The sequence below is a fragment of the Sus scrofa genome, chromosome 17, assembly GCF_054392235.1.
Source record: "Sus scrofa isolate SSC_HxYL_T2T_F1_AM1 chromosome 17, Sscrofa_HxYL_maternal_Yorkshire_Landrace_v2.0, whole genome shotgun sequence".
In the NCBI taxonomy this organism is placed as follows: Eukaryota; Metazoa; Chordata; class Mammalia; order Artiodactyla; family Suidae; genus Sus; species Sus scrofa.
In genome coordinates this window covers 40,330,380-40,355,957 of record NC_139399.1, presented here as the reverse complement: position 1 = coordinate 40,355,957, position 25,578 = coordinate 40,330,380, and the positions used below count along the sequence as shown (strand labels likewise).

General features: G+C 43.3%; 1 protein-coding gene and 1 long non-coding RNA gene across 10 annotated transcripts in view; one reads left to right on the top strand and one right to left on the bottom strand.

Moving 5' to 3' along the window:
* The window catches only part of LOC146395233 (uncharacterized), a 301,554-nt gene extending 298,183 nt beyond the window's left edge, over positions 1-3,371 (bottom strand). Inside the window, exon 1 of the long non-coding RNA XR_014832115.1 lies at positions 3,334-3,371. This is a non-coding gene — a long non-coding RNA (uncharacterized LOC146395233). The remainder of the gene's footprint in view (positions 1-3,333) is intronic.
* PTPRA (protein tyrosine phosphatase receptor type A) overlaps positions 1-25,578 on the top strand; it is a 158,604-nt gene that overhangs the window by 123,830 nt on the left and 9,196 nt on the right. For 6 of the 9 annotated variants that reach the window (XM_085002696.1, XM_085002695.1, XM_005672777.4 and 3 more), the window contains 10 exon segments: positions 9,747-9,837; positions 11,447-11,523; positions 15,699-15,735; positions 19,088-19,185; positions 20,597-20,716; positions 21,458-21,624; positions 22,094-22,229; positions 22,912-23,061; positions 24,750-24,843; positions 25,159-25,235. In XM_085002696.1, coding sequence (XP_084858822.1) covers positions 9,747-9,837; positions 11,447-11,523; positions 15,699-15,735; positions 19,088-19,185; positions 20,597-20,716; positions 21,458-21,624; positions 22,094-22,229; positions 22,912-23,061; positions 24,750-24,843; positions 25,159-25,235 — 1,047 coding nt within the window. 9 annotated transcript variants of the gene reach the window in all.

Sequence of the window (25,578 nt, the reverse complement as noted above, 5' to 3'; positions counted from 1 at the left end):
TCATCATTATCCTGCAACTTTTAAGTCACCTGTAGCAGTTAGGGTCTCTGTGACTCACCTAGGGACCTAGCCTTTTGACAAAGAAAGATTACTGCTTCAGCAACTTGAATTTGCTCTTGATACTGTAATGGTTCCTGTTCAAAGGGATAGAGAGCCAGTGTGGTTATTCTGCTGCTTGCTATAGAATTCCATTTCAACCATACATTGGGAAAATATGTAGTTCCTGACATGAGGCCAATTCAAGCCAAAATTCATTCCATATCCTGGCCTACAAAGGCTCCATTCTAACATAAAAGCATAGAATAGTGGCATTCTGAATTCCTAGGAATTAGTTGAAGGCCAGCACCCAATAGACCCAAAAAGATGTATTTCCCTTTGCCCAGTGGAACTGCCATGGTAAATAGCTACAGATTTTTTTTTTTTTTTTTTTTGGTATTTTTGTCTTTTTTTTAGGGCTGCACCCGTGGCATATGGGGGTTCCTAGGTTAGGGGTCCAATCAGAGCTATAGCCACTGGCCTACACCAAAGCCACAGCATTGTGGGAGCCAAACCATGTCCACATCTGTGACCTACTCAACAGCTCATGGCAACACTGGACCCTTAACCCACTGAGCGAGGCCAGGGATCCAGCCTGCGTCCTCATGGATGCTAGTCGGGTTTGCTAACCACTAAGCCACAACGGGAACTCCTACAGATTCTTAAGAGAAGGTGAGGCAGAAGGTTCATGGTACATGAGTGTTGATGTGCTGTGGTGAGGTTCTTTCTTATATGTGTCCATCATTGAAGGGTTCTAGGTCTATGAACTGACTCCGGCCTGGGAATTGGATGAAGAAGGGCCCTTCTCTAGCATCGGAGTCTAGTCAGATGCCCTCAACTGCCCTGAGCTGGCTGTATCCCTTTTCTGTTTGGGGAAGCTTCACAACAAATTATCCACTTCTGAGCCCTGCTGAACCATGGCCTCTGAGACTTTTTTCATCCCACTAAGATCAAGAAGCCTATTTTGAAATCAGTAGCTTCTTCTAAAAGATCCAGGTGCTTTCCTCCAGTGTACACCCTCTAGCAAGGCTAGCGGATCCCATCAAGGACAAGGTGAAAGTGTCAGTAGGAAGGTTGAGCCTGTTTGATCCCATGTAACACTCATCTCCTCTACTTTGTGCCAAGGGCTTTCTGGCTTTTCATTGTTATCTCGCTGAATCCAGCATTCAGTCCAGGTCCCTGCTGGCCAGCCCACTCCACCATTGGAACTGCAGCCAGTTTCCTGAGCAGTTATACTAACCGCAGAAGTTCACTTAACCATACCGTAACTAGAAATTTGGCCCCGTTAAAAAATTATGCTCTCCCCTCCTTGGTCTAACATCCCTAACATCCATATCAACAACTGTTTCTATGGCTTTTGATTATCCAACTCAGTGAATTCCTGCGGTTTCTTCTGGGTATTAGTTCTTTTAGTATTAGTGCTTTTCTACTTTCTTTATGTCCTTTACCCTCTAGATCATGTTATGCCTGATTGTCCTGATTATCTATGAGCAATGAGAGCTGGATTGTGAAGCAGTTTTCATCATGAAAGCACAATGCAGTACAGAAGATAATAGAGATTTTTAGAAGTTGGCTTTCTCCAACTTCTCTGTTTCTTTTCCGCATCATTTCAATTATCTCACTTTAAAGCCCTGTCTTTCACAGGACCAGCCAAGAAAAGATGTGAATTCTATTGATACTAACCTTCAGCAACCAGCAAAATTCTCAACTCTTAGCTTTTGGTTCAGCAAAGTACATAGCACACTCATAGAAGGACCCTGATTCTTATGCCGTCTTTGGGGATGAGAATTTGATGTTAGAGCTGGGCTTTTCCTTGTTTTATTGTCTAAGCTGGTCAGAAGTCATCTCCTTAGTTTCAGCATTTCTTATCTCCTTTTAATTGGGATTCTCCATCCCCCAACTCCTTTACCCTCAGCTGGGACACATCCCAGGTGATTACAGGCCAGTAACCAAAGTTGTGAGGTATGAATGGCTTGCTCTTCCCCATAATGAAAATTGGTTGATAGTTCCTTCCCCTCATCTGAACTTGGTAATCAGGTTCATATCACTCATTTCCCTCATCAGTCTCTCAAAAAGAGCCCCACTCTCTTAAAAACAAGAGAAGTCAATTCAGCAAAAAACTAAAACCATCAATCAGAAAGACACTGAGGAAGCTGGCAGAATCAAAAGATGAGAAAGACTTACAATGCTTGGGCAGAGCAGTTCCTATCCTGGTGGGTCTGGGGCCCTTTGGGGAAGCCTCTGCTTCTTCCTGGGTTTGAAAATCCTGAGAAAGAGAATCTAGTTGGCACAGTATAGGTCAGATGTGACTGCTTACAGTGATTGGCCCTGGCAGAGAAAGGAGCAATAACACACAGAACAAACCCTGCAATTTGTGTTTACTATCATAGAATAATATTGTTATAACAATGGGGTGCAGAAGGCCTAAGCCGAATACAAGATTCAGAAGCTAGAATGGAATAGATTGATAGATGATAAAAACATTAAAATTTCAAATGTCTCTATGAAAAATGCCACCATAAAAAAAGTGGCCAACTGGGAGACACTATTTGCAACAGGTAGACAGAGAATTTTCCATACCAAATAGAGTTCCTCCAAACCTGTGGGAAAAAAGTAAACATTGTAATAGAAAAATTGGCAGTTCAGAGAAGAAAAACAAGTGGTCTAGAAACAAAATGAAAAGAATATTAGCTCTATCTAGTAATGAGAAAATATAGATTAAAATTAACCATTATTTTGGGCCTGCTAGACTTGAAAATTTTAAATGATTGATATCAAGAATGGGCAAAGGAATGGGGTTAAAGGCACTCATACATGCAGGTAGGGGGACCTTAAAATGATACAACATTGGAAGGATGCTTTGGCAGTATTAACCAAATTTTAAATGCTTACACTATCTGACCTAACTTATGGGGCTCTAACAGAAAACCAAATAGATATTTGTACAAGGATGTTCGCTACATCATTGTTTATAATAGAGAAAATAAAATGAAAAGTATTTGTCAAGTAGCAGAATGGCTAAATGATTTCTTGTGTCTATTTTGAAATTAAATGTGTTAACACAAACATGGGAAAAAGCATTGCAGGAAACTTTACTTGGTACACCCCACCACCACCACCCATTTAAAAAAAAAAAAAAAAAAAAAAAAAAAAAAAAAAAACACCTATGTATGCAGGTGAATGTTTTTTAAAGTCTGGAAAAATACTGTGAACTGTGAGCAGTGGTTACCCAGGGTCGGGGAGTGGGCATAAGGGCAGATAGGAGAGACATGATAGGGAACTTCCACTTTCTTTTACAACAAGCATTTTTATGTTGTGAGCCACACGGGAAGTCCAACGACAAGCATTTTTAAATTACATTTTTGGGGGCCAAACTCACACCACAGTTGCACTGTGCATCTTAGCAATGACAGTGCTGGATCCTTAACCCACTGTGTGCCACACAGGAACTCTTGAATAACATTATTAAAAGCAAACTTTAAAAAGTTTTTTTAATATAATAAAGTTATTCAAGCTTGTTAGCTTTAACACATATTCATTATGCTTTAATGGATACACAGCATGTAAAGTAAAGAATCCCCGTTTCAATGCCAAGAGTCTTGCAGTCAGGTCTCCGTGAAAAAGAATACCACTAAATGGGAAGTTGTTCTGGAGAAAAACTGGACCATAGGGATGAACAGCTGAAGGAACAGTAATCATATGAAATGACAGCTGTTTTCAGATATCTGACAAGCTAAAAGGAGAGTGTGTAGCATTTCTGTGAAACACCACCGTGATTGAAGGTTCCAGGCAGTGGAACTTTTGTCCTAAAGTTAAAAGCTGGAACTTTTTTACTGACCAGCATTTGTCTCAGAAGGAAGTACTGAACTTACTTAAAAGAAATACTTTGAAAAGCCACTTACTGAAGTCCCTAAAGCATGTTTAAGGTTTAGTAAATAAAGTGAGTTAGCTAGCTAGCTCCTGAGATGAAGGGAATAGGAGATGAAGGAAAGCACTGGAGGCAGTGAGGTAGTCCAAATTTGTAAATTGTGAGATGTGTAGCCTTTCAGCTCCACTCAAGACCCTGCCATCTTTAGTAGAGACAGCTTAATTCTTAGATTAGCAGGTAAAGAAGCATGTATATGTAGTCTAGTAACAGGATTGTGTGGCATCTGAGCGAGGCAGAGGCAAAACAGCTTCTACATTGATGAATTATCTCCAAATAAATGAATCAGAGCCAAAAGCCCATAGGAATTAGCAGCAACTGTGTGTGTCAAAGATTTTGGAATTCAGCAGTCCTGGGCATTGGGGTTCAGGATTTCCACAGGGCAGAAAAGGTGCCAGCTGATGTCTGGGTTTTACAAAAATCAGTACAAGGAAAATACAAAGGATATTGTATCTGGGTGTTAAGTCCTTCTCAACAGAACTGTTCTAAGATGAGGTGACTGCCTTGGAAGTTAGTAGGCAGAGTGTTCAGGCTCTGTGAGTGAGACGAGTATTTGGAAGGGGATTCAAACTTGAAACAAATGAGATTCAGCGCTATACTGGAGATGTTTGATAGCACAGTGAGGCAAGAAAAAGAATGAAAGGTATTAAGGACTGGAAAGGAGGAGACAAAAATCCATTTTTTTTCACAGAGGAGAATTTTGTCCTCAGAAAAATTCAAAGACTCATCAGATAAATTATTAGAATTAATGTTATTGTAGCAAGGTTGATAGAAGAGCAGCATTTAAAAAATTCATTTCTGTACATAAGCCACAATCAGAAAATTGAAAAATTTTTAAAAGATGTTATTTACAGTAGCATCCAAAATGTAAAGGACATAGAAATAAATTTAACAAAATCTTTGGAGAAAGTTATAAAAATGTTTGAAGACATTAAAGAAAAAAGCCTAAATTAGTGAAAGAGGTTAGAGCTATGAAGTAGAAGGCTTAATATTGTAAAGTTGTCAATTCTCCCCAAACTGATGTATAGATTCAATGCAATTCCGATAAAAATCCCCACAGGTTTTTTGTGGAACTTGACAAGCTGATTCTAAAATTTATATGGAGGAGAAAAGATTCAAGAATAGCCAAGACATTCCTGAAGAAGAAGAACAAGGTGAGGAGACCTGCCTTACCAGTATAGTTATTATAAAGTTTAGTAATTAAGACAGTTTTGTATTGGCACTGGGATAGATGAATTGACCAGCGGAATAAAATAGAGGACCCAGAGGCAGGTTCATATGTAAAGGGAAACCTATCTGTGAGAGAAGGAGAAATGCTGGTGTAGTTTTGGTGGTGGAAAGGATGACCTTGACCAAAAAAATAGTGCTCGGACAATTGTATAACCGCGTGGGAATAAATGAAATGGAACTGCTGTCTCATAGCAGACATGAAAGTCCATCCCACTTGGTGAAAACACTGCAATTTAGAGGACAAAATGTATAGCCAATAGTGTAGGAAAATATACTTTGATCTTACGTAGGAAAGAATTCTTGGAACTTAAAACTTTTACTAAGGGAAAGATCAACTTGACTACATTAAAATGAAAAACTTAAATACCATAAAGAAAATGAAAGGATAGACCACAAACTTGGTAAAAGATACTTGCAACACTTGTAGCTGATAAAGGATGAGTATCCGAAACATGTTTAAAAAAAACCCCTGCAAATTATTAAGGAAATAATCCAGTAGAAAAATTGGGAAACACTCAACTAGATTCTTCACAGAAGAGGAAATCCTGTTGACCAGTAAGCAGTGGGAAAATGGTGAACCTCATTAATAATCAGAGAAATGTAAATTAAACCTGCATTTGATACACTTAAAGTCTGACCACAGCAAATGTTGATGAGGATACGGAACAACTAGAACACTTTACGTTGCTGGTAGGAGTGTCCACTGGTACAGCTACTTTGAAAAACAATCTGGCCTCATTTGGTAAGGTTAAAGAAAGATACCCATACCTGAAACTCTTGCGTACGTGCACAAGGAGACACAAAAAATTAGTGCTCAAAGCAGGATCGTTAATTGTAAACACGTATTCATCAGTAGTAGAATGGATAAATAAATGTTGGTATGACCTTAAAATGGAGCACTACAAAGTAGTTAAAATAAATGAAGTTTTGCAGTTCCTGTTGTGGCTCAGCGGTAACCAACCCACCTAGTATCCATGAGGACATGGGTTCAATCCCTGGCCTTGCTGTGAGCTGTAGTGTAGGTTGCAGACACAGCTTGGATCCTGTGTTGTTGTGGCTATGGCATAGGCCGGCAGCTGCAGCCCTCATTCGACCCCTAGCCTAGGAACCTCCATATGCCACAAGTGCAGCCCTAAAAATACAAAATAAAATGAAATGAATGAAGTTTGCCTGTGTGGAACTACCTGGATGAATCTTCAGAACATAATGTTGGGCCAAAAAGCAAGTCACCACTTGATTACCGTTCCATTTTTATTAAAAAAAAAATTGAACAACGAAAATATGTTAAGGATGCAGAATGTATGGGATACAAATAAAGCAAGGGAATAATACAAAATTCCAAGTCTAACGTGGGAGGAGAAGGAAGAGGATATGAGGAAAGGCCCAAAGTGAACTTCTGCATTAAATTGGGTGATGGATACACTTTTTAAAAATAAATAAATATAAAAATTGAAAGACCAAAATTTGTAACAGCTTTTTAAAAAAGTGACTTAGGCTTGCTTCCAGTAAAGGCTTAAGCAAGGAATGAAATGGTCTTTGATGCCACCTACTGTTTATAGAGAATTTAGCAAGTTAGAGCATTCAGTTGCTTCTGCCCGCCCAGCTCTCTGGGCTGGGATTTTCAGAGTAGAAACCAAAAGGAGTAGGAGCCCTTTATTTTCATCCCTGACCTAGTCTTCAGTCTGACATTTTTGCATGTAACACAGTGCTCTGTAGAGCAAACCCTTTATTTTCTCTTGTTAAACTGTGTCTCCTGTTTCTTAATTTTCTTTTTAGGAGCCTAAAGGTAGATGGAGACCTAATTTTTGTTCATCATGATCGGGGGAGCTAGGGATGCTGATAGGACTTTGAGGTGTGGTCATTGTCAGTAATGACCCCGAGGACTATTTTCAAGAATCTTGTTGTCACTGCTTCTCTTGCACTTCATTTTAAACAAAGGATGTACAGGAAAAGTAATGCTTCAGGATTAGTCATGAAGGCTTTTAAAAACTTGTTTCTCATCCTGCTCTGCATCAAGGTGGAAGTCTGGAAATCTAGCCTGTCTGGGTGAAGAGAAGGCAAACTGTGGGTGAATTGGGAGATAACAATCTTCTGGCCCAGGAAACTCTTTTTTCCTTTTATGTATGTCAGCACCGAGACTAAAGAAATTGGCTTTCTTGGTAAAATAACATGCAGAGCCTCCAGGGTTTTAACTCTGAAAAGGAAATCTCTTGAGGAACTTCAGGTAGATAGACTATGAGACGTTGACTCCTGTTATTTTAGGGTCTTTCACTTTAATTTCTCCTGCCACTGACTTGCTGGTTCCCAGAATATATAGTTGCTCCTTCTTAAAGCTCTTGCTTCCATCTCGCAAAATTGGTTCCTTTTAGGCTGGCATTCCCTTTACTTAAAATTTTAAAATTATTATTATCCAAGCTAGAAACCGGAGAGTCATCCTTCATTCCTCTTTCTCTCCCCGGCTTTCCTTTTGTTCATTGTTTCTCTAAATGTAATTTTAACTCCATAATACATCTTCATTGCCATCACCCTCCCATGCCCATTCTCCATGTAGCAGCCAGAGTGATTCTTTTTCTTTTTTTTTTTTTTTTTTTCTTTTTTTGTTTTTTGTTTTGTTTTTTAGGGCCGCACTGTCGGCATACAGAGGTTCCCAGGCTAGAGGTCAAATGGGAGGTGTAGTCGCCGGCCTACGCCACAGCCACAGCAATGCCACATCCGAGCTGCATCTGTGACCTACACCAATGCCGGATCCTTAACCCACTGAGCGAGGCCAGGGATTGAACCTTGTGTCCTCATGGATACTAGTCAGATTTCCACTGAGCCACACCGGGAACTCCCAGAGTGATTCTTTAACATGTAAAGTAGATTGCAGTTTAAAAACCTTAAATGGTTTCCTTATGCACTTAAGTAAAATTCAGACCTCCTATTCAGGGATCTACATGATCTAACCTTGTCAAACTCATTTCCTGCCACTTCCCCTTGCCATCCCCACCAACCACACTGTCTGCATAACATCCTCCCTGATGCTTTATTTCCTCACCACACCAAGCCTTCTCCTGCCTCTGGGTCATCACACATGCTGTTCTTTGTACCTGGAATACTATTTTCCATACTCACCCTTCCTCCCAGAAACCTACATTTAATCGGTACTGAGATATTTTGGGGCTTTCTGATACTTTATCTAGTATTATTCTGCTCTTTCATTGCATTTATCATGGTATATAGCTTTCTTTTCTTTTCTTTACTTGATATCTGCCTTTCACCCACAAATTTGTCCATGAGAGCAAGAACTGTGTGTATGATTGATTCATCACTATTTGCTCTGTACCTAACCTGGTGCCTATGCATTATATCTTTGTTGAAAGAATGAATGAAAGAGTTCTCTTGTGGCACAGTGGCTTAAGGATCTGGTGTTGTCAGTGCAGTGGCTCAGGTCACTGGCTGTGGTACAGGTTTGATTCCTGGCCCAGGAACTAACATATACTACAGATGTGACCAAAAAAAAAAAAAAAGAACGAGTGAATGAAAAGTAACACATGAACTAAAATTTTACTTAACTGTTTTCCTACTGCTGAATACTAAGGTTGTTTTCAGTTTGGGGTCATTCTAAACAATGATGAAGTAAATAATTTGAACATAGAGGTTTTTATTCATTTAGGCTAGAATCCGGAGCTGCTAGATCAAAGGCTGATTATTTTTAAGGCTTGTAAAAGATATTTCCAAATCACTTTTCGGAAAGGTTGTCTAGGAAGTTCCTGGTGGCCAAACAGTTAAAGATCTGACATTGTCACTGCTGTGGTTTAGGTCACTGCTTGTGGCGCAGGTTCGATCCCTGGCCTGGGAACTTATCATTTTCCCAATTTTATGAGAAACTTTGGCCAAGAAAATTTAACAGATTTGCTCAAAGTCATGCAACCTGGATTATCTCAGATGAAACCATTTATACTTACCCACATACCTCCCAGTGCTGGCTAATTTACATTTGCTCCAAAACTGCATCAGGTTCCGTGTCACCTCACCTACAACCTTTGCTTCCTAACTGTTGCATCCCTGTGAATGTTCTCTTACCCACACCTGCCTGTCCTTGCTTCCTTCCCACATGCTGCTGAAGCCTGGGCTGCCACACCCCCTTGTCAGGACCCTGACTCACCTGGCCATCCAAACCCCTCCTTTGTGGTTTATTCTAAGATGCATCTCAACTTTGCACGGTGGTCAGCATGTGCATAAACGGCCTGTCTCTTCGGTTATGTCCCCACTTATATACTGGAGTGGTCCATTTTGACCCAGCGTTGTACCACGCCCCTAACCACATGGTAATCATATAAAGAGCATGCTGTTTAGGAACAAGAAGGGCATTCTGCCCTCTGGGGACTCAGACTCCAAGGAGCTTAGAGGCTGTTTAGAAGAGAAGTGCACTGTCTGTATTAGGCCGCAGGTGTTCACCTGGGCCCATCCTTTTTCCTCAAGAAAAGATAGAACTTGCTGCCAGGTCAGTGTATGGTGCAGCAATTTGCATTTTTGGTATTAGTAACTCCTCTAATTTCTCCTAACCTTTCAGGCTCTCCCTGCTTGTCCTATCCAGGCCACCTGTGAAGCTGCCTCCAAGGAGGAGAACAAGGAAAAAAATCGATATGTAAACATCTTGCCTTGTGAGTGTGTGTAAGATTTCTTGGGATGTAGCCTGAAACTACATGTGTAGTCAGATTTCTGAGGATGGAAAGAATCTCGTGATTGATCATGGGAAGTCTGGTAATAATAGAGTCAAGCCTTTGAGCTAAAAGAGCCTTTATGGCTCCAAGGGCAACTCCAGGTGCTCATAAAATCAGTTGGGGTGCTTGACCAGGTTTTTTGTTACAGGCCTAAAATTTCTAGGAGGTTAGAGCAGTTTCACTTGGGCCAAATAGCATGTGCATGTTTGTTGTGTTTTTTGTTGTTGTTGGTTTTTTACTCATTGCAAAGAAATTCCAAGTCAGAGTTCTCTTTACAACTTCTTCCCAGAGTTAGCCATTGCTAATCAGTTTAACTATAACCTAACGGACATTTTTCTGGGCTAGTGGTCTCCAGATGGAATATGCATAATCCAGTGAGATGCAAGAGCAAAATGTTTAAACTTGGCTTTATTTTGATAATTGCTTTTTTTTTTTTTTTCTTAATTCATCCTTTAAAAATTCTTGATGTGTTTTTGGGTGCATAACATATTGGAGACCACTGTGCTGGGCATTTATAGATACTTAGGTCTTCTTATTCATGTAGAATATCTGTGCATATAGTGTATTTTTCTAAAAATATAACTGGTATGCTGTATACAGTGCTCTGATTTTTTTCTTTTTTTTCCAATATATATTGGAAAATAAGACAGAAAAAGACAAATAACTGTATGATTTCACTCGTGTGGAATCTAAAAAACAAAATGAGTTCCTGTTGTGGTTCAGCAGGTTAAGAACCCAACTAGTATCCATGAGGATACCGTTTCTATCCTTGGCCTCACTCAGTGGGTTAAGGATCCGGTGTTGTTGCAAGCTCCAGTGTAGGTCACAGATGTGGCTCGGATCTGTGTTGCTGTGGCTATGGTGTAGCTCCAGTGTGACCCCTAGCCTGGAAACTTCCATTTGCCACAGGTGCCACCCTAAAAAGACCAAAAAAAAAAAAAAAAATTAAAATTAAAAAAAACACAAACTCATAGATACAGAGAACAGATTTATAGTTACCAGAGGAGAAAGGGATTGGGGGTAGGCAGAATGGATGAAGATGGGGGTGGGGGTCTGCTGTATGGTGATGGATAGTAACTGGACCTGTGGTGATCACTCTGTAGTTATATAGATTTTGAGCTATAATGCTGTATACCTGAAACTGCTATAATATGGAGAAATGTAGAAAACAGTAACAAGATCTAATGTATATCAGAAGTTGTCAAGAAACAGAAGTATTCTCTTTCTTTTTTATTCCATATTACGGATATATTCCATATTACGGATATATTTTAATTTATTTAACTTAGTCCCCTAATGATGGTTGGGTGTGTCCAGATTTTTTATTCCATATTACGGATATATTCCATATTACGGATATATTTTAATTTATTTAACTTAGTCCCCTAATGATGGTTGGGTGTGTCCAGATTTTTGCCATATAGTGTTGCAGTGACTACTATATATATGTATGTCTCTGTACACAAGTTGTAGATGTCACAACTGGTCTGGTTGTATCAGGACCTGTGGGGAAAAAACTGAATTTAATTGAAAAAAATTTTTTTTCTAGATGACCACTCTAGAGTCCATCTGACACCTGTTGAAGGAGTTCCAGATTCTGATTACATCAATGCTTCATTCATCAATGTAAGGAACTTGAGCTTTTCTCATTATTACCTTGAATGATTGTTGGTTCCTTCCCCACTGCACATTAGGAGAAATATTTGTCATTTCAGATTTTCCCTGAAGAGTCTAATTTTTTTAAGGGACTGAAAAAAATTTTTAAAGACCAAACAGATAGTTTAAAATGTATTCTTATGTTTACCTCTCATCGTTCCCAAAGTTTTACTGTGCAGAAATCTGAATGTAAATGTATACTTCTCTGTAAGAGCCAGTGAATCCTATATTGACCTTATTCAGAGAACTAAGAACAAAAGCACACCTTGCCATCTATAGTAAAAGTAAGGGAAAACAGGACAAGAATATCTGACACCAGGTACGTCTGTTAGTTGTATCTACTGTGAACTGAAACTGGAAAGAGGTTTTTAAAGGTGACTCAGAGAATGTTTATAGAGGTGATGTTAGAGACTTGAGTATGTTTTATAGGCTGAGGGGAAGGAGCCAATAAAGAGAGAGAGCAAGCAAGTGAGCTACAAAGAGCAATCCTGACTACTAAAGCAGGATGCGTGAAGAGAATACTGATAGAATTTGTACACCCATGTTCATAGCAGCATGAGTCACGATAGCCAAAAGGTGGAACCAACCCAGGTGCCCATCAACGGAAGAATGAAAAGGTAAAATATGTTGTATACATACAATGGAATATTATTTAGGGAAGAAATTCTGACACATGTTACAACATGGGTGAACCCTGAAGACATTATTACAAGTGAAAAGAGCCAGTGTCACAAAGAGTAAATACGGTACAATTCCAGGGAGTTCCCTTGTGGCTCAGTGGTAGTAAACCCAACTAGTATCCATGAGGATGTGGTTTTGATCCCGGGCTTTGCTCAGTGGGTTAAGGACCCAGTGTTACCCTGAGCCACAGCACAGGTTGCAGATGTGGCTCAGATCTGGCCTTGCTATGGCTGTGGTGTAGACCGGCAGCTGCAGCCCTGATTTGACCCCTTGCCTGGGAATTTCCATATGCTGCGAGTGTAGCCCTAAAAAGACCCCCAAAAAAGTGGAATTCTTGATTTTTATTACATTTACCAAGTTATGCTGTCGTGACTAATTGTTTTAGAACTTTTTTAATGTCATTATTGAGATATAGTTCACATGCTATAATTTTTACCAATTTCAAGTTTTCAGTTCAGTGGTTTTTAGTATATTCACAGATACACTAATACATATGTATATCACAGATACACACACATATATATTCACAGATATGTACAACGGTCACCAATTTTAGAACATTTCAGCATCTCAAAAAATAAGGCCTGGGGAGTTCCTGTTGTGGCGCAGTGGTTAACAAATCCGACTAGGAACCATGAGGTTGCGGTTCGGTCCCTGCCCTTGCTCAGTGGGTTAACGATCCGGCGTTGCCGTGAGCTGTGGTGTAGGTTGCAGACGCGGCTCGGATCCCGAGTTGCTGTGGCTCTGGCGTAGGCTGGCGGCTACAGCTCCGATTGGACCCCTAGCCTGGGAACCTCCATATGCTGAGGGAGCGGCCCAAGAAACAGCAAAAAGACCAAAAAAAAAAAAAAAAAATTAGGCCTGGAGTTCCCACTGTGGCACAAGGGGATCAGCGGCATCTTGCAGTGCCAGGATGCAGGTTTGATCCCTAGCCTGGTACAGTGGCTTAAAGGTCACAACTTTGGCTCAGATCTGATCCCTGGTCCAGAAACTCCATATGCTGTGGGGTAACCAAAACAGGAGAAAAAAATAAAAGGGGGGAAAAAAAACCCTATACTTTTAACTATTGCCTCTTAGTTTTAGAACTTTGCTCATCCCAGTGAGAACCTTCTTGTCTATATACAGTTAATCCCCATTCCCACACTGGCAATCACTTACCAAGGCATTTTGGCACAGAGAACTAAGATCACATAGATCTCAAAGAGACTTGGCGTCAGGCACCATGAAGTTCTGGCAACAGGCAGGGGATTGTAGCCTCTGCTTTGGAGAATACACAGGTCTGAAAGCCAACCTGATGCTGGTAACAGGAGAAGATGAAGCAGGCAGTGGCACAGTTGGTAACAGGGCTTCCTGGCTGGGGTCTTAGGAGGGACCAGTTTCCTCATTCACCTTTAGATACCTGGGTGTATAGAGATGTATAGAGAATCTTTTTTTTTTTTTTTTTTTTTTTTTTTTGTCTTTTTGTCTTTTTGCCATTTCTTGGGCCGCTCCCGCGGCATATGGAGGTTCCCAGGCTAGGGGTCTAATCGGAGCTGTAGCTGCCAGCCTACACCAGAGCTACAGCAACGCAGGATCCAAGCCGAGTCTGCGACCTACACCACAGCTCACGGCAACGCCGGATCATTAACCCACTGAGCAAGGGCAGGGACCGAACCTGCAACCTCATGGTTCCTAGTCGGATTCGTTAACCACTGCGCCACGACGGGAACTCCTAGAGGATCTTTTAGAGGTGTTTTGTTTTTGTTTTAAACTGGTAGGAATGTAAGTACCACCAAGAGACAACTGGGGATTCAGAATCCAAAGACATGTCAGGACCAGAGAGCCACATTTCAGCTTTCATCTTTGACTGTAACCTGAGGAAGATCAATAGTTTTGCCTCCTTCTAGTTCTCCCTTATTGGTTAAGCAGTGTCACCATGTCACTGTGTAAGCATTCTTTCATGGGGGATATGGCACATTCCTGCTAAAGCTAGGGCGGGAAGCACTTTGGGGCTGGGCCCTCCAACAGTGCTTTCAAGCTGTTCCTGGCCCACATGCTCTCCTGAGAACTTGGCAGCAGCTTCTCCTGGGGCAGGGACAGTGTGGCTTAAAATACTCTAAAGAGCTTCTCAGTTTTAATTGCAAGTTTAGTGCTATAAGCAGAATGGAGCATCCTGAATTAAAGCTTTATCAGTTTCCATCTTCTAATGATTAAAAGCATTTGAAGAAACTTAAGTTCCTCTTCTCAAAAATTTTAACGAGCTTCTTATTGTTAACTCCAAACATGTCCCATCAAGGCCTAAAGCTTTCTCCTCCTGTTCGGGGAGGCATTCCTGCCCTGCCCTTGTTTAAGCTGGAACAGGACGTGGCTTCTCAGACTCGGCCCCCTCCTTTATTCTGCCATAGCCTCAAAGACTTGTATTTCAACATCATCACCTTGGTGTGACATAGTGTCCTATCCACCAAGCTGCCTTCCTTATGCCCATCTTAGAGCTGTGTGGGAGCAGCAGAAAGTGATTTGCAGCCCTTAAATCAAATGACTTTCCACTCACCTAGGACTTTTCAAGTGAACAACAATGAAGTTGAAAAGATATGTGACTAAACATTAAAGACTGAAAAAGAAAGTTACTGCCACTGTTAGTTTTTCAGAGGCTCCTTCTCTATTAAGTGACATCCCGGGCTCCATGGCTTCTTCACCTCCCACTGTCTGCAATAGAGAACCCTGGTGTCAAACACTGGGAGCTGTTACACCAAATCCACAGGCTACTCCTAGGAAATCTTTGCACCTGGGTAAAGCATCATCAAGAAAATAACCCTTGGGAGTTCCTGCCATGGCTCAATGGTTAACAAATCTGACTAGGAACCATGAGGTTGGGGGTTCGATCCCTGGCCTCGCTCAGTGTGTAAAGGATCCTTTGTTGCCGTGGCCTACAGTATAGGTCACAAATGCAGCTCGGATCCTACGTTGCTGAGGCTCAATTAGCCACCTAGCCAGTTAGACTCCTAGCCTGGGAACCTCCATATTCTGAGGGTGTGGCCCTGGAAAAGACAAATAAATGAATAAATAAATAACCCTTTTTCCTACCTAGTGTGGGCCCAGCCTCAGCCTTGGACCCACCACATATGCTTCTGACTTGGAGGGTTCTTATCCATTAAGACTAAGACCCAGAGTGTCAGCTTCTGAGAAAGCAGAAACAGAAAATACCAACAGCCTAGGCATTGGTATTTGGATGTTCTTATACCAATGTTTGTGAATAAGTCACTTTGAGAAGACTGCCTAGACCCTGTAATCCTTGTAATCTTTGCTTTCTGCTATCCAAAGCTAATCCCGTGAAAATTTCTAGAGTGGAAATCCTTGTTAATTGCCTGGATCTTTTCACAAGGGAGGCTTTGTAAACTGGTTGGGAATGCAGAAAATTTCATTCCTCTCCATTTTTGATTTTCACTTTGTTTTTCTCCTCCACTCCTCCCTCACTCCACCTCCAGGGCTACCAAGAAAAGAACAAATTCATTGCTGCACAAGGTAAAGTGAGATATTTTTTTATTCTTGGGGTTAACCATGAATCGGTTTGGTTTTTTTATTCCAGTTGCTAAATAGATTAATCAGAATGCATTAGCTTTTCTGTGATGATCTACCTTGCAGGTTTATAACTGAGGGCCTTCATCTTGATGACTTAGTGTCCAGGGGTCCTTTAAAAGAAGTTCTTTTGTATATGTACATAAAAAATACTGGAGAAAAAATACACACACACACAAAACCCACAGTCTAACAGTGTCCTCTGTCTTGGAGCCCTTTGGGAACCTCGGGTTCAAACCAAGCTACTCAGAATTTGAATTTGGATTTAGTGTCCAAAGAGGATTTGACTACCTCACAGGATCCAGGCTGACTGATCTCCTCCCGCTCATGGGCCTGAGCTCCACTGTTACCTGCAGATAAGTGGTCTAGGAAACCTTGGAGCAGGGACCTACACATGCTCTATACATGCTCTGCACACATTTCCATAGCCCGAAGTTCTAACAGGTGTCCTTATCTTTGGGATCCTGTAGCAAAAAATATCTTGATGTTTGCAGCACTAAAAAGTAGTTGATGTTAATACTCACGTATTTAGTCATTCAGCAAATATTTATTATTGACTATTTATTGTGTGCCAGTCACTGGCCTAGGTCTGGGGGTGTGTAGGGGAATAAAACAGAACATGGTCTCTGCCTCTTTGGAGCCTTTGGGTGGTAAGGAATCATTTATAGCAAAATAAACAAATTTTGGTAAGTGGCTATCCTATTCAATACAGTAGCCAGTAGCCACATGTGGCCATTTAAAATTAAAATTTTTGAGTTTTCATTGTGGCTCAGCAGGTTAAGAACTCGACTAGTGTCCATGAACATGCAAGTCTGAACCCTGGCCTAGCTCAGTGGGTTAAGGATCCAGCATTGCCATGAGCTGTGATATAGGTCGCAGCTGCAGCTCTAATCCCACATTGCTGTGGCTGTGGCATAGGCCAGAAGCTGCAGCTCCAATTTGACCCCTAGCCTGGGAACTTCCATATACTGTGGGTGCAGCCCTAAAAAAAAAAAAAATTAAAATTAAAATTTTAATTAATTAAAATTAAATAAAATTTTAAATTCAGTTCCTCAACAGTCACATTTTAAGGCTCAATAGAGGCTACATATTAGTGCAACTGGAAGCATGTCCATCATCACAGAAAGTTCTTTTGGACAGTACTATGATCATGGTATAGGGATAGAGGTAACATAAGGTGGCAATGGTTGGGAAAAGCCTTAGATCCTCCTTGCCCTTGCAGTCTCCCACTGGGGCCTTGCCCTTGCCTAACCAGGCCCCACTTTCCCTCCCTCTGCAGCCATCTGTCAATTCATGTCCACCCTCTGAGACCCAGCCTCCTCAGTGATGATTTGGCGTCAACAACCACATGCAGTCTCTTCTCTTGTACTCATGGGGCTTTGTTGATGCTATAATATTTGTTAAATTAGGTCACCTTTGATTTCCTGAAGGACCTTTTTTCACATTCCCACCCTCTTGAACCTCTGCACAGTACCTCACACTATTCGAAACTCTGTTATTTCCTGACATTTAGTTCTTTTGATTCTTCTTACTTTTCTAAATATTCTTCCTCAGCCCAAAGCTGCTTTCTCTCCATGTTCTTTGGAGACTGGAATGTAATCCACCTAACCACTCAAGCCAATTTGAGATCACCCAGCTCTCTTACCTGTCCCTTGCTCCAAGTATGACTAGGCCTCTTCTTTCTCTCTCCAAAATCTGTTTTCTCTGACACACTGCCTTACTCTCTTCTTTTCTTCCAGCTCTGTTGCAGTAGCTTAGTGATTGATCCCTCTAGGCCCCAGCTTTGCTCTTGGCTTTCCTTCCACCAGAATGGCAAGTTTTTTTGTTTGGTTGGTTTTTGTCTTTTTAGGGCCACACCTGTGGCATATGGAAGTTCCCAGGCTAGGGGTTGAATTGGAGCTGTAGCTCCTGGACTACACCACAGCCACAGTAACATCAGATCTGAACCACATCTGCGACCTACACCATAGCTCATGGCAACACTGGGTCCTTAACCTACGGAGCAAGGCCAGGGATCCAACCCGAGTCCTCATGGATACTAGTCAGGTTCCTTATTGCTGAACCACAACAATGAACTCCCAGAATAGCCTTTCTTAATGCAAAACTTTCTTCAGACTCTCATGAAAATCCTGTAATGTCCCCATGCTGTATAGTGGAAAAAAATAAATAAGAAAAAAGAAAAAAACAAAAACTACCAACAAGGAAATACGTGATCTGCAAAAATATGCTAAATGCGAAAGTAAAATAGACATTTTCAGACATAAAATAAAAGAGAACCTTCAAAAAAAAAAATCCTGTAATGATTTTTCATTATCTGTAGAACAAGGCTTCCTTAGCCTGGCCCCTACTCTATTTTTTTGGTTTTTTTTTTTTTTTTTTTACTAGGGCCACACTTGCACCACATGGAGGTTCCCAGGCAAGGGGTTGAATCAGAGCTGTAGCCGCTGGCCTACACCACAGCCAGAGCAACTGGGGATCCGAGCTGCATCTTCGACCTACACCACAGCTCACGGCAACGCCGGATCCTTAACCCACTGACTGAGGCCAGGGATCGAACCCACAACCTCATGGTTCCTAGTTGGATTCATTAACCACTGAGCTACGACGGGAACTCCTGGCCACTACTGCTCTAGATTCTGGTTCCTTACCTATCTTTCCAGCTCCAACTTCTACCCCTGCACGCACCCTACGCAGTGACCTCACTGAACTCCTTATAGCTCTTGAATGTCCTATATTTGTTCTTGCTGCCCCTGGCAGAGTAATTATCCTGAGCCTTCCCTTTACCAACACCCTAGGTATTCTATTAGCCTCTCTTTAGTGTTAGATCCCATTTTTCTCTATTTATGCCCTCATTGTTTAGAAATCTCTAGTGGCTTTCTCGAAAAGGCTGTGCAGGAAATAAATTTTAAATTTCAGCCTAAGCAACTTACCCAACCTCTCTGGCTAATGACACCCGCCTCAGATCATAGTAGGAAGAAATAAATGAGATATAAAGCACATAGCTCAATAACTGCCCCATAATATAGGTATTCAGTAGGAGTCATGATTTCTAATCCTCTCTTTTTGGGAGACATTGTTCCTGTTCTCTTTTTATTTTGGCAACCTCACATCTCCACCCCACTTCTTAATGAAGTGCCTGGTAGATACACAGGAAATGTTAATTTAGTAGGTGAGTGGGTGGATAGATGGACTGGATATTTAGCTGGGGACATATGGACACAGGCTTCCAAAAGTTTCCCAGTTTCCCAGCATCTTTCTTCCCCTTGGTTCTCCTCATCTTTGCTATTGGCTACTTTAGGACCAAAAGAAGAAACAGTGAACGATTTTTGGAGGATGATCTGGGAACAAAACACAGCCACCATTGTCATGGTGACCAATCTCAAGGAGAGAAAGGAGGTGAGTGGAGAAATTAGACAGAATGGCTCCTGATAATGGCATGACCAGCAAAGGGTCTGCTCTGCTGGAGCTCTGCGTGTTTGAGCCTAAGCTCTCCACCCTTTGTGGTTCCTGTGCCAGTCATTCATCCAGACAGAATGCAGGCTAATGTGCCTACCACTTTCCTGTGGCCTGGAAGTCTCTGATGAACTTAGGGGTATATCCAGGTCACAGCTTGTCTAGTAATCAAACAGCTCGCCGTGGATCCAGAACATCCTGGAAGAAAGAATTGGGCCATTAGCCAAGGAAAAACCATAGAGGAGGTTTTTCCCCTGGCTTCTCTACTCCCTCATTCCCCTGGGTGTTTTGCTTCCTCTTCCTGAGTCAGCAGAGGGATCTGTATAAACTGAGACCCTGCAGCGTACAAGGAAATGTGAGGTCCTGGCTTTAGGCAGCCTTCAAATGGGTCCTTTTGCTTCTGTGGCTGCCAAGTCCGTGCCTGACAAGCCCCATCACTGGGTCATAGCCAGCACCAGTCCTGAGTCCTGGATTAAGCCCCAGAGAGGAATCCTGATTGGTGACAGTCTCTCTCCAGGATAGCCTAGAGTCACCCCGGTACCCCCACTGGGCTGTTGGCTGTGTTGATCAGCTTAGAAAGAATAGCTTTAGGGCTGGGCTTTAGGTTCGTTTCCTTCAACCCTACCTCTAGCTCTTGGGAGCTGTCCAAGGCCTAATCACCAGAGAAAGCCTTGGACCTCTCATGGCATTTTTACAGTCTGCATCAGTCCACCCTGGTGACTCCTTCGCAGCAAGTTGCTCATTCCAGATCAAACAGGCTTGTCCCTAGAGCAGACCTGGATATTGTGGAAGAGCAGATTTTGTAGGTAAAATGGTTTCCAGTTTGTCCTGAACTGTGAGGGAATAGAGGTGGGAACGAATTAGAAGTATAGGGCTGGGGCTGTGCATAAGTTAGAAGATTTTGCTAAACAGGATGGAAGCTGAGGAACTTAAAAAAAGAACAGTTAAATAAATTTTGGGTCAGGGAGGTTGGGGAGGGATGGACTGGGAGGTTGGGATGAACAGATGCAAACTGTTATATATGGAATGGATAAACTACAGGGTCCTATTGTAGAGCACAGGGAACTATATTCAGTATCCTGTGACAAGCCATAATGGAAAAGAATCTGAAAGGGAATGCGTGTATATGTATACCTGAATCACTTTGCTAACACAACATTGTAAATCAACTATACTTCAATAAAATAAAAAAATTTTTCTTTAAAGTCTGCATTTGACTGAGGTGAGAGAAGAGGCCAGAGGTCTTTTTGAGGGCTTCAGTCTGGGCTTTTGTGCTCCTTTCCCTTCGAGTCCTTTGCATCTGCTGGGGGCAGGGAGTCTGAGGTGAGGGGGATGCGTGTCTGTTCTTTTCCAGTGTAAGTGCGCCCAGTACTGGCCAGACCAAGGCTGCTGGACCTATGGGAATATCCGCGTTTCAGTAGAGGATGTGACTGTGCTGGTGGACTACACAGTGCGGAAGTTCTGCATTCAACAGGTACTGTCTCCTACTTGATTGCTTCTCTTTTGGGATCTGTTGACCACTGAGGCGGCAGAACAGGCTGGGTGGTCACCCTCTTATTCAAGGTGGGCAGGAGTTGCTGAGTGTGCAGTATGTTTGGACTCTGAAACCAGATGATATTTTATTTTGTTTTTTTTTGGGGGGGGGGGGGGCAAAGCCAAGGCAGGAACATTTTTGTGACTTTTCATGACTGGGAGAAAAAGTATTACTGAGACGGCATTTAGTCATCTTAGGGATGAACCAGGTGCACCATAGTGTTATCTTCCAGGCACTTGACTTACCTCTCCGCCGTCCTTACCCCAAAAGGCTCCTGACGTCAAGGATGTGGTGGCCCCTGCTCCTGATCTTCCAGAGCAACCTGGAGGCTTGAGCAAAGGTTGCCTTCAGCTGAGGGCAGGGTGGTGCTGTGAAGAGGGGGTTTACCAAGTCAGGAGACCTGCGTTTTAGTACTGAATTTGCCATTTACTAGTTCAGGGGCCTTGAGCCAGTCATTTAACTTCTTGGAGTTTCACATCCACAGCCCTGCCAACTCCATGGGGTTCCTCAGAAGCTTCTCTGCTCATGGTTTAAACTTCCTTGGAAAGCTTAATACTCTCACTTCGCTGTTGTCACTGACAGCCACTTAGGCTGGCCCTGGCCCCTAAGCCTCACCCTCCTTCCCCTGGTGCTGCCTCACGCCAGGGTATCAGGACCACGCAGGATCTCTTCAATTCACAGGTGGGGGACGTGACCAACAGAAAGCCTCAGCGCCTCATCACTCAGTTCCACTTTACCAGCTGGCCAGACTTTGGGGTGCCTTTCACCCCGATCGGCATGCTCAAGTTCCTCAAGAAGGTGAAGGCCTGCAACCCTCAGTATGCAGGGGCCATCGTGGTGCACTGCAGGTCAGTACGGCCTGAGCTTGGCTTCCCACTCACACCACATTCTGCTCCCATGGCCAGAGCAGGGACGGTGCAGGGGCCCTGGCTGAGGAGGCTGGCACAGAGCAGATGAGCTGTTGGGGCTCCAGGGTAGCAGCCAGAGAGAGGCCTCATGTTTTAGTTGGGTGGACAGCACTTGAGGTAAGAGGGATAGGCAGTCCCAAGACTGGGGGTGGGGAGACCACTGCTCTGAAGCCATCATGTACTGGGAACCTTCAGGCTCTTCTAAGTGTCACGCTTCCCTGGTCCTCATAGCTAGAGGTGAGGAGTTTAGGGTATAGCAGGGTTCTTGGCTCCATGAAAGTTCCAGCTCTGCCTCATACAGAATTAGAATTTAGAGACTTGAAGAAGGAGCCCCGCCCTGTGCTGTCCTCTCCCTGTGTTTCCACAAGGCATTGGCCATCCCAGTAATACTCCTGCTCTCTGGCTACAGTGCGGGTGTAGGGCGTACAGGTACCTTTGTTGTCATTGATGCCATGCTGGACATGATGCATACAGAGCGGAAGGTGGACGTGTATGGCTTTGTGAGCCGGATCCGGGCACAACGCTGCCAGATGGTGCAAACAGACGTGAGTGGTTTATGGGTGAAATGAAGGTGGGGGGCATTCCAGGGCCAAACTATCTACCGCCTCATGGATTACTCAGCCGCCCAGGTTATTGTAAATGATCATCATACAGTGTGATGAGGGGCCCTTACAAACCATGGAGCATGGAGGAGGTTGTACCTAGGGGAGTCAGGAAGGTGGGGCAGATGTCATTTGTACCAGGCTCTAAGGAAATGGAACAGGTCCTGAAGGAAGCATATATGTGGGCAGCCAATCCATTGCCACAGAGTTGTGATGCAGCCCAGCCAGATCCATCCAGGAGCAACAGTGAGATTGGCTCAGTGGTTAGAGCATGGAGTTCAAAGGGCACAGCACTGGGAGAGCGGCTGGCACAGGTTTTGTGTGTCACCAGAATTTGACAGCCCCTCTGTCTATCCATTTGGTGCTCTCCGAATGAGTAGGAGTTGGATTTGTCCTTCTCTCCAAGAGGGTGCCAGAGTAGAACCCTTCCTCCCAGGTGTAAGCAACCCCAGAGAGACTCATGTACTTTAAGTCCTGCCTCCCTGAATTGGAACGAGAGCAGTCATTTTATCTGTGCTAGGATTGAAGAAGTGGACTGGAGTGAAATGCGAGTGGGAGAGGGTACCCTGGCACCGCCAGGCCCGTGTGTGTGTGACTGTGAACTCGGGCATCATCCGTATTTCAGATGCAGTACGTCTTCATATACCAAGCCCTTCTGGAGCATTATCTCTATGGAGACACAGAACTGGAAGTCACCTCTCTAGAAACACATCTGCAGAAAATTTACAACAAAATCCCAGGGACCAGCAACAATGGATTAGAGGAGGAGTTTAAGGTGAGTTGGGGCTGATCTATCTCTTTCATAATGACCTGGGGAATGATTGACTTCTTGTGGATTTACCAACAAATGGTGAATCCCCTTGCGAGGCATGTGGGTGGTGAAAGAGCTGAGTCTCCGGCCTCTTGCTCACACCTTAGTCATCCTCAACCCATCCTTCATGTTAGAATCACTTGGGTTGTGTTAAGGAGGGAGGGGACTGGTAGTGGTATTTTTTTAAGTCCCTCAGCTCCCCCTCCCAGATAATCATAATGTACCGCAAGAGCAAACTTTTTCTTTAAAGGGCGAGATAATTAAATATTTTTGGGTTTTCGGGCCGTACGGTCTCTGTTGCAGTTACTTAACACTGCTGTTGTAGCACTAAAGCAGTCACCGACACTATGTGACAAAAGAATGTGGCAGTGTTTCCATGAAATTTCATTTACAGTCAACAGAACACATTTGGCCTGGACCCATAGATTGCTGGCCCCTGCATTCTAGACGGTAGTTCTCAAAGCGCTCTCATCAATAAAAGTGCTCCCAGAAGCAGGAGATTCTGGATTGGAATGGGGAAGACCTCTTCCTTAAAGTACTCCTCAGACTATCATGTGCACATGAATTACTTTGAGATCCTGTTGTGATGCAGGTTCTGATTCAGCAGGTCTGAGTTGGGGCCTGAGATTCTATATATATATAACAAGATGAGGCTGATGCTGCTGGTTAGAGGCTACATTTTGAGTGGCAAAGATTGAGAAGGAACCTTAGAGTCAGGTTCAGAACATTTGAATGAGGTTTCCTAAAGAATCTAAGACAGGGGTTCCCATTGTGGCTTAGCAGGTTAAGGACCTGGACCTGACATAGTCCCTCTAAAGATTCTGGTTTGATCTCTTGCCTTGATCAGTGGTTTAAGGATCCAGCATTGCCACAAGCTACGGCCATAGGTCACAGTTGCAGCTCGGATCCCAAGTTACTGTTGCTGTGGTGTAGGCCTGCAGCTGCAGCTCTGATTCGACCCCTAGCCTGAGAACTTTCGTATGCTGTAGGTGTGGCTGTTTTTGGAAAAAAAAAAAAAAAAAAAAAAAATCTAAGCCTCCAGGACTGCAATAGCAGGTAGAGAAGAAGAAAGGCACTCTCTCTCCTATAAAACCAGGTTCTTTGCTCCAGAATCATAAAGTTCCAGGAGTTGCCACTGTGGCTCAGCAGTAGCGAACCCAACTAGTATGCACGAGGACTTGGGCTGGATCCCTGGCCTCAGTAGTTTAAGGATCGGGTTGCAGCAAGCTGTGGTGGAAGTCACAGATGAGGCTCAGATCTGGCATTGCTGTGACTATGGTGTATGTAGGCCAGCATCTGTAGCTCCAGTTTGCCCCCTAGCCTGGGAACTTCCATATGCCACAGGTGAAGCCCTAAAAAGACCAAAAAAAAAAAAAAAAAAATCCAGAATCATAAAGTTCCAGCCTAAGGGAATCCCAGAATGGTCCACAGGAGCCAGGAAAGCAGTGTTTCTCAAACACTCTTGGCTTACTATTCACTGAGCTTAAATACAGGAGAAAAGTGTTCTGATAACCTGTGGAAATGGAGGTCGGGGCTCTGGTGAGAAGAGCTGTATGCAGCCAGTGTGGCCTGGAGCAGATCCAGTGACAGACATAATCTTGTCAAGTTCAGTTACTGAGCACAGTAATTTTCCCCTCCCCTGCCCAATTCAGAAATTGACATCAATCAAAATCCAGAATGACAAGATGCGGACCGGAAACCTTCCAGCCAATATGAAGAAGAACCGGGTTTTACAGATCATTCCATGTAAGAGCCTTCTCCCCACCCCAAAGCCCAGTGAGCCATTCTTCTCTCCCTTCCCCCTTTCCACTTCTCAGGTGCTAGTTAAAAAGAGCTTGAGACAAGAATTATGGCATTGTCTCTTACTGCTCCCAGTTCTTGAGTGGCTTCTGGAAAGAGCAAAAAGGCCAGAGGCTTTCTGTTTCCTGGGCTAGGAACAGGCATATTGTTGCCCAGCTGGAATTATAGCTGCCCAGGGCCTGGGGTTGGAGGGGAAAAGGAAGGAGAGGGAGGGGAGGACCGGTGATTCTGGGGGACCACAAGCTGCTGTCCTTCTTGCAGATGAATTCAACAGGGTGATCATTCCAGTTAAGAGGGGTGAGGAGAATACAGACTACGTGAACGCATCCTTCATTGACGTAAGTGGTGTCCCCCGAGCTCCCAACACTCCAAGGAGATTCACTGGGCCTTGCATTGCTACCCTTGCAGTGCTTGGAAGGATGGTCTTTGAGTCAGTCACCAAATACAGAACTGCTAGACCCTCCCTGCGTACTAGGTCTGTCAGGCCCCTGAAGGCAGAAGGTGGGGGAACAGAGGGCAAACACGAGTGTAATGGCTGGAGGAAAAGTTCACAGCACAGACCGCAGCCAGAGGCTGAAAACACTAACCTCTGGTCCTTCCCATTCCTGCTTTCTCCATCCTAGCCCCAGCAACCCCTCCCTCGCCCTCATACAAAGAGACCAGCATACCAGCCAGGGTTTG